At 45.9% G+C, this 13,822-nt stretch overlaps 1 protein-coding gene across 1 annotated transcript in view; it reads left to right on the top strand.

Annotated features, from left to right (window-relative positions):
- The window catches only part of LOC147728080 (all-trans-retinol dehydrogenase [NAD(+)] ADH4-like), a 211,866-nt gene that overhangs the window by 184,962 nt on the left and 13,082 nt on the right, over window positions 1-13,822 (top strand). Inside the window, exon 8 of the mRNA XM_086961963.1 lies at window positions 1,996-2,134. Coding sequence (XP_086818089.1) covers window positions 1,996-2,134 — 139 coding nt within the window. The remainder of the gene's footprint in view (window positions 1-1,995; window positions 2,135-13,822) is intronic.

Genomic DNA, 13,822 nt, shown 5'->3' with positions numbered 1-13,822 from the left:
GAAGGAAATTAGGTGGATCCAGCCAGATCCTGGGCCCAGCGGGTATTACTAAGCCAGCACTACAACACATTCAGCAGCTCCCTCATGCTGTCTGCTTTACATTTTGGAAATTCACAAATAGAGGGACAAAGGGCTTTTATACATGATGTCCAGCACAGTTGCCCAAATACAATATGAAAATTAAGGTCATGCTTCATCATCGGGCTGCTCCTCATCTGGCCAGCACTGCAATGCCTGACAGGCTCCCGATGAGGGGCACTTTGGCGGAGATCTTTTTCCAAATGGTGCCGTGGGGGTGAGAGTTTTAGCGAGTGTAGATGAATAAGTGGTGTGCGATGTTTATGTGAGTTAAAACAGGATTGGGAGTGCCAGCAAAAATAACTTTAATTGTGAGGTCTCCTGCCCTGATTAAAATATAGAGGAAAGGCGCAATGCTAAGTTAATGTCTTAGGTGTGGCGCTCTACCGTGTGGTTGGTCAACATGTTTCTTCGCAATTCTACAAGTCTAGAGGCGATTGGTCAGGACCTAAAGTTAAAAAACTATCCACACTAAGGTGGACTGGAAAACAATAATTAATTAATGTTTGGGATTTAAGCCGCCATGACTTACTCTGTCTAATGGCTGGTAGTACTGGTTCTACCCTAATTGGGATATACTACTGCTTCATCAATCCCCGGCAGGTCAAGATACGAGGAACTTCCCCATATAATTTGCGTAGTACGCAATGTGTCCAAGGACCTACCCACTGCTGCCGGGACCGGGAGGTCTTGATCTTTAATTTTCATATTGCTTTACATTTGAAGCAGCAGCCTATATGAAGTGAGGAAGGTTTCTTGTTTTCCCTTCCAGCTGTCCCAAAACGAAGGCCTCACTTGAAAAACAATCAGACGTCCTGGCTCAAAGCTATCTGGTGCTTAACACCTTGATGCCAATGGAATAGAAGGAGCTAAGGTACTCACTCGCTTGTCTTCGCTTCACAAGAGTTTAAGAGAAACTATGACTTGGAGGCAGACAAGTTCAACCCCAGTATTTAAGAGATATACATGCACAGTAAGAATGTCAGCTATATTTTTCTGTATGCATACTTATACTAATAATAACTTAAAATCAGTAATAGTTTTAAATTTCTTTTATAGCACTACTCATCCCAATGTAGAGATGTAGGGTGTCAGTGTAGTTTATATTACACACAGGTCATACAAAACCAATACATCAAATGTGTGATTCAATGTACAGGAAATGATAGGTAAGAATGATGGTCTCAAGGTATAGTGATCACATATCATCACAGTCAAAGTTAAAAATGCTTGGTCTAGAGAAACACCACTAGGATTTATGACGTAAAGTAATACTTGGGGTTGTCTGTACAAATACAAATGTATTAATACTCAATGGAGCTTTTTTTAGCGGCCCTAGAATAAAAAACTATTGAGGAATACATTACATGTCATAAACCCATATATTGCAGTTTGCAAGCAGCTTCTTGGGGACGGTTCATAGCTCTGTGCTGTAGTAAAAGGATTAGGATCTCTGTGACAAAAGCAGTGACCAACTGAGCTATCTACATACAGTAGATGTCTATTATCTGCATGCTACATGTGCTTTGCACGAGTCCATTTGTCCTTCTTGACAATTTCTTTGCAGCAGAGTTTAAAAAAAAGCATAGGTTGACTCAGACTCTACTTTTCATGACTCCACTCATCGTGATACCAGACCCATCCTGCTGCCACACCTTAACCTCCAAATACATTTTTGTCATGGGAATTTGTTTTACATTTCCAGCATTGTATAAGATTATATAAACGCCCGACTGTAAGCAAAAATCTAGACATCAAACACAAGAATCAGATGCGGAGCAAACTTTAGATATGGTGATAAGTATTAAATATTGTTAATTATTGTTTGTAATCAACAGGAATAAGCAAGATCGACAGGTGACTAAGGCTGGGGCAACTTATTAATGTGTTTTTCTCTTATTATTGTTTTTATCATAGGCTGGAAGAGTAAAACCTATGTGCCAAAGCTGGTAGCAGAATATTTGGCCAAAAAATTTGACTTGGATGGCTTGATCACCTTCACTTTACCTTTTGATCAAATCAATGAAGCTTTCACCTATATGCGTGAGGGTAAAAGGTAAGTTCCTGCTTGTCAGTGCGTGCTAAGTACTGACATGTAGCATTGGCCACTGCTTGCTTTCATTCAGGACTTTGGCCTAATGATATATTACAAGACAATTGTTTGGCCTGCCGAATCTGATGTTCTTGACTAGGATATGTTACCATGTTCCATAACAAGAGCTGACGTGTTACTTATATATGGGGTAAAGTATCCCCTGCCATACATTAAATAGATATTTCCAGTCACCATATAGAGGAATGAAGCAGAATGTAGGGTTCCTTTGTAAAGTTCTAGAACTCTGAGGTCATTTGAAACACCCTTAAAATGTACAGTAGAAGATATTGTATTCCTTCCCACAAACTGCTTAAATCCTTGGTTTCTTGTTCTATCATGTTCATCGCAGACAAGAAAAATAAACTCATAATCAGTAGTTTGAAATTGAACGCACAAAAAGCAGTTAGTTATTTTTGCACAAACATATTGGAATCATTGTAAGCCACGATAAAAATGTTTGTGGATTGTTTAAAAGCATGCAGATTCGATCTTTCCTGCAGTGACCTACAGCTTGCGGAGAAAAATATAAACCTGTTACCATAAATATAATTTTTCTGCTGATCAGTCCCATTTTCCTTTTTTAAACTGCAGCTATAATTATGCTTTATGATCGGCCCTTCATCCTGGCTCCTGGCCCTGGCAGCAGGCATTGTGATGTGAGCAGTGGCGGCTGCCACATATTTCCAATGGTGGGTGGACAAAATACAGGTGTCACAATAATAAAATTCAAAAATTGGCACATACCTTCCTGACTTGATGCACAATGTCCTCCTCGGCTCTCCTAAAAGTTCCAACGCAGGACTCAGGAAACTGCACTAACCAATCGTGGTGCTGCTCTAGAGAAGCGTCAGGATTGGAGAGATCGGCCTGTCTCAGTGCTCTTAAGAGCACCAGAGGCCTATGCTTTCTCTAACCTAGCTGTCTTAGACATCTGGGTTACAGAGGTTTAAAATGTGCATATTTGGCTGGCCATCATAACATGGCCAGCCAAAGGGACATGCTCACTTTAAACATAAGTACACCGCTCCCTGCTGCCACTCAGCTGCAATTGCCCCACCCTGTTCTGACACTCGGATCAGGTCGAGTTGCTAAAAAATAAAATGGTAATAAATAAACTTTTTTACCATTGTATTTTTCAGTTCTGGCAGCATTTATTTAGCGGGCGACGCTTCTCTGCTGTCATGGAGGAGCTGCGTCTGGATGTCAGGAATCAATTGTATTAAGTTATTGAAGATAAGAAGCTACATAGTTTTGCTATTACATGTGACTAGAGATGTCACAATGTGCATGTAATATAAGGGGTAAAGTACCACCTGTTGTACATAACAAGGATAATGTAAGTCACCGAGGAGTTCCATAACCATATAGAGGAACGAGGCAGAAGGAACTCCAAAAGTGACCTGCAAAAGCGCGCAGGTTTTCAAACATGAAGAATAAAAATAAAACCTCTATCGCAAAATTAAACACATTAGAAACCTGTTAGTTATTTGTTGCAAACAGATATTAGAAACAAGTTAATGAAAGATAGTTTAAAAACAAGCATTTGCAATAGGTCTCTTTCATTTACGAGAGTTTGAGCTATTGGCATTGTAAATGACAATGCCTTTAATTTATGTGATGTTTTTAAAACAGCTAAATAAAAGGCATTGTCATTTATGATGCCAATAGCTTAAAACATCGCAAAGGCAAGACCTATTGCATTGCAAATGCATTCACACCCGTGCTATAAAAATAAAAGACTACGGGACCCTCAACACATTCTGTGATGTGGGGAGAATTTGTGTTACGCCACTATATAAGTTTAGTAGTCGTCTGGAACCACAAGGCAATGCACCAGAGAGGGAAAATGTCCAGTAACTGGGTCTTCAAGAATGTATTCCCTCTGGACAAAAAATTCAGAAAAATACCTTAGAGCAGTGCCAGTTATGTAGCACAATGCTCAAGCAAGATTTTACTACGGAGAATTGTGGTAATAACCGGACGCAACAATGTTTGCTCCAGTTATACTCCAATAATCTGCAAACATGCTTAAAATGTTGTAAAAACAGCACAGGCTGCTACTGCGCCCTTGCCTTGCTTTGTGGATGGGGGGAGATGCAGCGCCGAAGCTGCAAGCAAAAGAAAGTGCAGCGCTCGTTAAACGGGAGCCACGCTAAAAGTATGCATGACATGGTATCCGTAGGGGGAAGTGAGGGGAGAGAAATTCACAGGGAGAAAAATGGATAACACCTGCACGGTTTCTTCTCTCATTATCATTTCAAAGTGCTTGGCTGTCAAGTAGTTTGTGCAAAAACAACAGTTGATGGACAGAATGCCGAATAATGTCATACATTCACCCCAGTACAGAGATCTGGGCCTAAATCCATCGTTTTTTTGCACTCCACACCACCCCAGTTCAGACATGGCCCTATGCAAATCAACCTTGACCCTGTGCCTCATGGGAACAGTCCAGCCCGAACTGCCAAGCTAGCAAGTAGTTTGACCAGAATTAAACGTTTGGTGAAACAAGAAAGCCAAAATTAAAAGCCAGCTTTTGCGGTCTTAAGGTTGAGTAGCTCAGTTGCCACTACCTGCTTCCTTCAATCGCAGAAGTGGGGGCAAAGCAGCAATTGCAATACCTCGACTAGGATCGGCCAAAATTACTTTTTGTTTGAATTTTATTTTTATTTTTTAAACACAAGGATGGCATTACTATAAGAAAGTTACAACAGATGACAACAAGGCCCAATGCTGAGCTTCCCCTCTAAAACCATGGTAATGGTACCTGCAACTGATGTGTTTCCGTGGTTGTAAACCACTACTTTAACTCTTAGAATGCATCAGACTAAAAAAGAAAACTCCATATTAGACCTAAGTATTAAAGGCTGTCTCCAAATGCCCACGCCCTGATGGGGATCCTCGGCGCATAAATACGCTGCTTGTGTTCGTAGCTTGTACCCCAGCTGTGGTTCTGCATTTCGGACTCGGACGAATTGCCTCGAGCCTCTAGCCACCTACCTCAGAACACTGCAGATCAACTGAAACCAGTTGAAATGCACGACCTAGAGTGCAAGGAAGTGGCATCCGGTAATAAGACAAAACTACAGAATAAGTAATAAATCCATGCACTTTGGTCTCCTCTGAAAGGACTAAGAAGAGAGTTGCTGTGGTCCAGTGTTGATCACACACGCTGCACTTTTACACACTCTTTATGAAATAAGCATTCATAATTAACTCCAAGTACCAACCTAGAGACAGGATAAAAAGCAGTAGCCATTTTTGAGGGAAAGAACTGGGAGACAAAGCTTTTTAACATGCTTGAATATTGGTCTCCTAGTCGCACATCACTTGGAAATGTATTTACTATATCTGTTCGCCACTATCCCAAAGAGAGCAGAAAAAGGCTTACTCTTTTCTGTTTGGTTGCTTTCGTTCACTAAACGCTTGCACCAATATGACTTTATCACCATTGACTGCAGATGAATGCCTTTGCGTCGGGTCCTCAGTCATGCGGGTTAAAATACGCTGATTGGATAGGCGAGTCTGAGGGTCCATATTTTGCCTCTCTACTGTGCCGGAGCACTTCTGGGGGTGTCGGATTTGTGGGTAATTACCATTAAAGTCAAAGACTTGGTTAAGAGTTTAAGTCTCCCAAGTGCTTAATTTGTAAAATTTTAAGTGCCGGTGCTCACATTTTTTAGAAGGCCACACCCACTTCCCGCATCCGCCCACGTACACTGCCCCACCCACTTACTTAATTGGCTCCACCCACTACCACGATCCTTAACACATCAGAGCCACCTCCTCAATCCTTGAGTTCCACAAGAAGCTGAAGACATGGCTCTTCATATAAGCACCTCAGGAACCTCACACCTACACACCTGCCCAAGCTCCTGGATACCTTCTTGGGTGATTAGTGTGCTCTACAAATCAATACACCATCAAATAACCTATGGAAAGTCTATGAAAAAAACTCAAAAGTGAACTCAAATGAGAGAATGCGTGTACATCTCAAAATGCAGCTTTAGTAAAGGTCACTTGATGCAGCTTTGCAAACTAAAGAGAATGCTTGTACTGTGCTGTTTAAAAAGGGACGGGATGAAGGAAGGAATACATGAAAGAAGGCAGCAACAAATGTAAGCAGGAGGGGAGTACTGGAGTGTGCAAATAGATAAGTAAAGGATCAGAGAAGAAGGAAATAAGAAAACAATGTGAAAGGAAGAAATGAAGGGATAGCAGGGGAAATTAAGTGAACAATGTGTGATAGATGAAAAGAAGGAAGGAAAAAAGGAAGAAAAGTAGAAGGAAGTGTTGAGGATAAGACAGGAAGAAATTAAAGAAGGGATGAAAAAAGAAGCAGAAAAAACGAAAGTGAGGAACGAATGGAGGAAGAAGGAAGAAATGCACCAAAGGAGGAAGGCTGGGTAATGAATTAGGATGTAAGGAAGCAAGAATAGAAAGAAGAAAGGAGGCATAGATGGAGAAGCCGATGAAGAGAAAATGGAAAGGAAAACGATTGGATGTAGTAAAATAAGGAGGTTATTGTTATTGTTATTGTTATTGTTATTGTTATTGTTGGCGCCTTGATGCCCTTGGGCTAAGTTGCGCCATACAAATCCCCCATCACATCAAATCAGGTCAGGGGAATGGATACGAGTATGAAAGGTACTGGGTCAAGGAAGGTACATAGGGAAAAATGACAGTGTAATAATGCAAAGAAGTTTGAAAACAAAATATTAAAATGCATTTCTATGTCCTTAACACACCATGTATGCTTATAAAACACATATACACCTGAGGGGGCTTGACATCAAATTGAAAAGGTTATTCAACTCAAAGGCACTCATTTTATCGACCTCAGAAAAAAGAAAGACTGGGTGGCCACACCAAGATTTAAATATGTGACCCCGAGATCAAACACAGATTGCTGGTGGAGTGGATATGAAGAGATATGTGTAAGAAAGAAAAACATGAAAGGGAGAGTTAGGAAGGAGGACAGGTCAGAAGGCAACGATAGATGCAAAGGTAGACATAGAATGTGAAGAGAAATGGGAAAAGCAGAGATTAGGAGTGTAAGATTGGAAAGGAAGACTATGACAAATAAAAGTGGAAAGAGGAGAAAAGCAAGGGGAGAAGAGCAGACAAAGGGGAGCGCATAAACGGAGAGTGGAATGGAAAGATGAGAAAATGAAAAGCAGTTAATGAGGGGAGGCGGAGCAATGCGAAAGCCACCATTTTTCAAGCTCACAGTGGAGAAGCTGAGTCATGCACCCACCTCTCTCATATAAAGCACTACATTTAAGCAATGCATATCAAAGGATGGCGGGTCCTGCCTTTGAAACAAAGCGCAGTGTTTGTGAAGAACTCAAAAAGTGCAGGGCGGCGGCAAATATCGCACCACCTCACTTAGTGCCACAGCCCGATTCTTTAATGGTATGACAATTCTAATACTGTCATGATTCACACATGTGGTGAAGAGCAGCTCTACCTATCACCCTTAAATTAAAAGTCAAATTTGTCAGGAGAGATTGTTTTCCGTGCAAGTGTCCTCAAGTCTTGCAGAATATAGTCGTGTTTAAGAACGAAGAACGCACGTTCCTCTTTTTTGGTAACGTAAAGCAAGTCGTTGTAATGTTTGCCCTTTGCATTTATGTTTTTTTTAACCAAAATTGACAAATGTTTTAGCGGCTCTAGCCCAGTGATGTTACAGAGAGAACATGTGGCTCTTTCACATACTCGTTAGGTGTATATTCTAAATATTGCGTTTTTTTCCCCCTGGCAAGAGCAGACTGTAAGTATGCATCATTGTTTTCTCATCACCTGCACCCGCCGCACAGAGTAGACTTGTCTGCCCCTGCAAGACCAACTGGTCCTAGACATTAATTCAACATACACAATGTCAACATAGATCACTTGTTCATTTCACTTCAAATAACCATTCGAATGAATCTGTAATGGTAGATATCAATCAAACCAAAGAACACATATTAGCTAAGGATTGAACCTTAAAAACCTAATTGTATTTTTAACTGTTATCTCTTCACTGACCTCTTTGGTCGCTTTCACACATGAGCACTTACTATCACTCTCTTCTATGCACGTCTTTTGACAAATGAACCCCATATGTAAATAACTGTGATTTTTTAGTTTGAAGAAAGCCTAGTATGCTGTTTTTCTAATTGTATATTAAATAATACAGTCTCTCGGACTGGATGAGACACAGTTGTTCTTTCCTTTTTTTTCAGGTGTGGCCTTCTTGCATCAACAAATACTTTGGGCTAATATGTGTTCTTTGGTTTGATTGATGTCTACCATTACAGATTCATTGGAATGGTTATTTGAAGTGAAATGAACAAGTAATCTATGTTGACATTGTGTATGTTGAATTAATGTCTAGGGCCATTTTTTCTATAATACTTGATACCCAGGTCCTTTGACTCCAATTGGGTTACCCCTTGTTTATAACATACACCTGCAAGACCAACAGCTCACAAAGTATTTCTGCAGGCACAGATAGTTTCATCTTTTTAAGACTTTGCCACATTAAGATGCGTTTTGTTCTCTAACACGTATGCACCAAAAAAGCACACGGTTGATTACCAGAGGAAGGTCACGCCTTCAGAAGCAGGGACCGGGCTGCCCTATATTTGCAGACTGAACTAGTGAGAGTCACGTTACCAGTACCACAGGCTGCACATTTTGTAGTACTGTACATTTGACCTTCCATAACTTGCTTGACAATAAGTTATCACACTGCTTACTTCTAGCAAGTTACACAATCATTACTTACTGCCTTTCAGTTTTAATTACTCCGTGGCCTGCCTGCTGTGCGATGTGCTTCTGCTTCCGTCTTCTGTGGCAGATAAAGCCGCGGCTGCGCAGAATGGTGGGGTGGGTAGGGACACGGGTGAAAACAAAGTGGGGAAAGACTCGCCTGCACCCGAGGGATGATTATCCGCCTTATTCATGCGTTCCGCACACAGCTGTGGTGCCCTGTGATGGGGTATGTCTCCTCAGTGCAGCAATTGCGGAGCCAGGTCTGGGCACAGTTCAGCAAGCTACCTTCACAGCAACGTCAGTAGTATTGCTGTCCCGGCCTTATTGCCAGATGGCCCCCATAGGGATCATTGGTGTTAGTGCCCCACCATACGGCCTGATAGATAGTGGCTGTTATGTTCTAGTTGTCCTACGCTAGCGGCGCACTAGGCGCACAGCGTGGACCCACGTGACCCTGCCAATAAAAGGGTCTGCAAGCATACGCACGCCAGTTGGCGGCGACGGGACCAGCAAGTAACTGCAGCCCCAAGTATCCGTGTGGTTTATCCTAGGCCTGTGCCACATGCAAAGCACATAGTGTCCCAGAGTGTAAGGTCACCACCAGCCATCCCTGTGGACCCCTACACGACACAACAGCTGGCGACGAGGGTTGGCGTACCCTCGCGGTGTGTGTGTGTGCACGTGCCTTGTGGGGCGGCCGCGAGCGCTGCCATCGGCTCGCGGCGCTCGTGCCCCTGGGGTCCCGACTGTTACACGACGTCTCGCCCGGACCGTCGACCGGGGAAACTCTGGTGCCCGCCAGGTGAGCCGCTGCGCCTGCAGGGAGGGGTGTGCACGCCCAGACTGTCGACCGGGGCACGCATCAGTTCGTGGGGCGCGCCGCCGTGCATACCGGCGGTGCGCACAGAACCACTGAAGGGCTGCGGCATCTCCACCCGCCCGGCCGCTCGCACTGGCGGATTCCCCCGTAGCGGCAAGTGGTGCCTAACTGCCGTCGCGCAGCACCGCAGGCGGACGAGCCATTGTGCTGAAGCGCGCTACCGCCTCGAGGCCGCAGCCACGCCCCCTCACCTTTGCGCGGCCCGTGAAGAGGGTCCAGACACCGCGCTGCTGCAGGGAGGGGAGGGAAGACCGAATCACACGGAGCCACACACCCACCTATACCAAGGAGAATAAAACAAGCATTGGCAACACGAAAGGGCAAGGAATACAGTGCTGCACAGATCAGAAAGTGGCCGCTTAAGCTCTAAGACACATGCTGGCACAACTACGCCACACGCCCTGCCAATAGCGACACTGTACAGCGGAAGCCCAAGAGCACCCAGCAAGGCCAGTAGCGCGACACCTCAACGGACATGGCCACAATACCACCAATCGAACCATTCCTAGTAGAAGGCTCGCCATCTTCACTGGCCCCGAAATGGAAAGACTGGGTCGACAGGCTGTTTATATTCTTTGAGGCCACCAAAGTCCACAAGGATCAAAAAAGGGCCATGGTGTTACACCTTGGGGGCAAGGACGTCCACAACATCGCGAAAACTCTAGCAGAAGCGTCCCCGAAGACCCACCGGACACTGATAGAAGCCCTGAACAAGTTCTTTGAGCCCATGGCCAATCAGGACTACGAACGGTTTATATTCAGACAAGCAACGGCAGCTGCCCGAAGAGTCCTTGGATGCATATCACGCCCGGCTAAAGAACCTCGCCTCGACCTGCGGATTTGCAGACGTCACTGAGGAGATCCGCGGACAAATCATTCAGGGGTGCGCATCAGCCAAGCTACGAGAACGCATACTAGAAGAGTCAGGAAAGCCCCTGGCGGACATACTGACCCTAGGCCGCACTAAAGAATTATCAAAGGCCCGAGCGGCCCACATGGAGGCGGCCCTCCAGGCACCGGTGAAAGCCGAACCGGTCAACAAAGTGACCACAAAATATCCAGCAAAATGGAACAAGAAGAGCCCCGGAACCGGAGCCTCAGGAGCCACCATGAACGCATCAGGAAAGACGTGTGGATATTGCGGATGATCACCGCACCCGGCTACAGAGTGTCCAGCAAAGGGGAAACGGTGCTCCGGGTGTGGTCGCTTCAACCATTTTGAAAAAGTGTGTCGATCCAAGAAGTACCGAAGACCAAGACAAGTGGTAAACACCATTCCTGAAGGAGACCCCAGTCAGAGCGAAATGGACGACGACGAGGAAGAAGAAAAGGTCGTCCACCGGGTGCATATGATCGGCACAGCCGTCAGCAGGACCAGGCGGCTACCACAATGCGGCATACAAGTGGGAGAACAGGAACTTATGGCTGTGGTAGACACCGGAGCGACCATCAACCTCCTGGCGGCCTCTCTGTACCAAACCATGGATCCACAACCTCGACTTAGTCCATCACCCATCACCGTCTTCGCATACGGCCAAGACACTCCATTGAAAATCTGCGGTAAATTCAGGACCTCCATCTCACACGGAGATTGTTCCATCACGGCTAATATCTTTGTGGCGGAAGACGGGCAAGGCATGCTGCTCAGATGCCGGGCGGCCGAAGACTTGGGGATTGTCACCTTTGCATTCGGGGTACATTAGGAATCCATCCAACAGCTCACCACGGAGTTCGCCGACATCTTCAAGGGCATTGGGAAGTTCACCGGGAACAAGATATACCTGCACATTGACCCCACCGTCCAGCCGGTAGCCTTGAGGCATCGAAGGATTGCATTTCACCTCAGACCGTTGGTAGAAGAAGAGCTAAAGAAGCTAGAGGAAGCGGGCATCATAGAAAAGGTAACTAGGCCCACTCCCTGGGTGTCTCCGATAGTGGTTACACGGAAACCGAAACAACCAGGAGTGGTCAGAATCTGCGTAGATATGCGCCTCCCCAATGCCGCCATCAAAAGAGAGCGCCACATAACGCCCACCATTGACGAATGATAGGTGAGATGGCAGGAGCAAGTTGGTTCTCAAAACTAGACCTCCGGTCGGGGTATCACCAGCTAGTGCTTGACGAAGAGTCGCGTAATATTACAACCTTCTCCACACATGTGGGACTCAGAAGATACACACGCCTCAGCTTTGGCGTGTCCAGTGCCGCGGAGGTATTCCAAAATGTGATACAGGAGCTGATCACTGACATACCTGGAGTAATTAACGTCAGTGACGATATCATGATACACGCACGCACAATACAGGAGCACAATGCCAGGCTAACACAAGTGTTTAAAAGACTCAGAGAAGCCGGCCGCACTCTACATCGTGAGAAGTGTGAGTTCCTAAAACGCAAGCTGCAATTCTTCGGATACACCTTCTCAGCCGAGATAGTCAATCCAGACCACGACAAGGTAAAGGACATTAAAGCGGCCGCTCCCCCCACAACAGTCACTGAAGTCCGCAGCTTCCTGGGGATGGTCAATTACTGCGGAAGGTTCATCCGAGATCTGGCGAACCTCACACTGCCACTAAGAGACCTCACCAAAGACAACACGCCGTGGAAGTGGGGACCGGAACAGGCCAAGGCATTCCATGACATCAAGGAATCCCTCTCAGACGGCACAACTCTGGCCTTCTTTGACCCCCGGAAACTAACATTAGTCACAGTGGATGCAGGCCCAGTGGGACTGGGAGCAGTGTTGATGCAGAGACAGAGGGCAGACGAAGACTGGATCCCAGTAGCATTCGCAAGTCGCTCTCTCACCGAGACTGAACAAAGATACTCGCAAATCGAGAAGGAAGCAATAGCAATTCACTGGGGGTGCCAGCACTTTCATCTGTATGTATATGGAAAACCATTCACTGTAGCCACGGACCACAAGCCGCTGGTGGCCCTCTTCTCTGGAACATCCACAAAACCTCCCCCGCGCATAGAGAAATGGATGCTTCAACTCCAGGACTACAACTGCTGGGTGGAATACCAGCCAGGATCGAGGAATCCCGCGGATTACCTATCCCGACACCTGAGAGCGGCGACCAGAGAGGAAATGGGAGATGCTGCAGACACTGAAGCCTACGTAAGGTGCGTCACAGCTAGGTCCTGCCCCGTGTCGGTGTCCTTAGAGAGCATCGCCGCAGCCACCCAGGCGGATGAGTGCTTGCAAAAGGCCCAAGAAGCCCTGCAAAGCGAAAACTGGCACCGGGCCAGGGAAAGTTGGAAGATACTGACACCAGAAGCACAGCGCATCCTGGAAAGTCTATACCATGTGCGTGAAGAACTCAATGAGGACAACACCGGGTGTCTCCTGTGAGGACACCGACTGGTAATACCTTCTGCCCTGACGGCCCGAATGGTACAGCTGGCGCATGTGGGACACCAGGGAATGGTGAAAACAAAGTCTTGACTAAGGACCAAAGTCTGGTTTCCCCTGATGGACGAGCTAGTGGAGGCCACCGTAAGATCATGCACCGCCTGCCAAGTCACAGGGGAGACGCCACGAGAAGCTCCCATAGTTGTTGAGCCACAACCACAACACCCTTGGCAATGTGTCAGTCTGGATTTTGGTAGCCTGCCGGACGGGAGGCACACCATGGTGGCCATCGATGACCACTCCAAGTATCCTGAAGTAGAAATTCTATCGACGACCAGTGCAGCGGAGGTCCTCCCTAAATTAGAGAAACTAATAGCAGCCCACGGTCTAATCAAAGAACTACGAACTGACAACGGCCCGCCCTTTCAAGGCCAAGAGTTCGCCGATTATCTAAGTGCCATGGGCATACAGCATCGCCGGATAACGCCCCGCTGGCCCCAGGCCAATGGAGAAGCAGAACGTTTCATGAGGACCCTCAACAAGGTGATCCGGATTGCTCATGAGAAAAGACAATCAATAGAGTTGGCCATCTTTACATTCTCACGGAGCTATCGGCAAACACCTCACACGACCACAGGGGTTGCCCCTGGACACGTCC

This window comes from Lissotriton vulgaris, chromosome 3_1 (genome assembly GCF_964263255.1).
Source record: "Lissotriton vulgaris chromosome 3_1, aLisVul1.2, whole genome shotgun sequence".
Taxonomy (NCBI): Eukaryota; Metazoa; Chordata; class Amphibia; order Caudata; family Salamandridae; genus Lissotriton; species Lissotriton vulgaris.
Note: the sequence above shows the minus strand (reverse complement) of the source record. Positions and strands in the feature narration are given on the sequence as shown.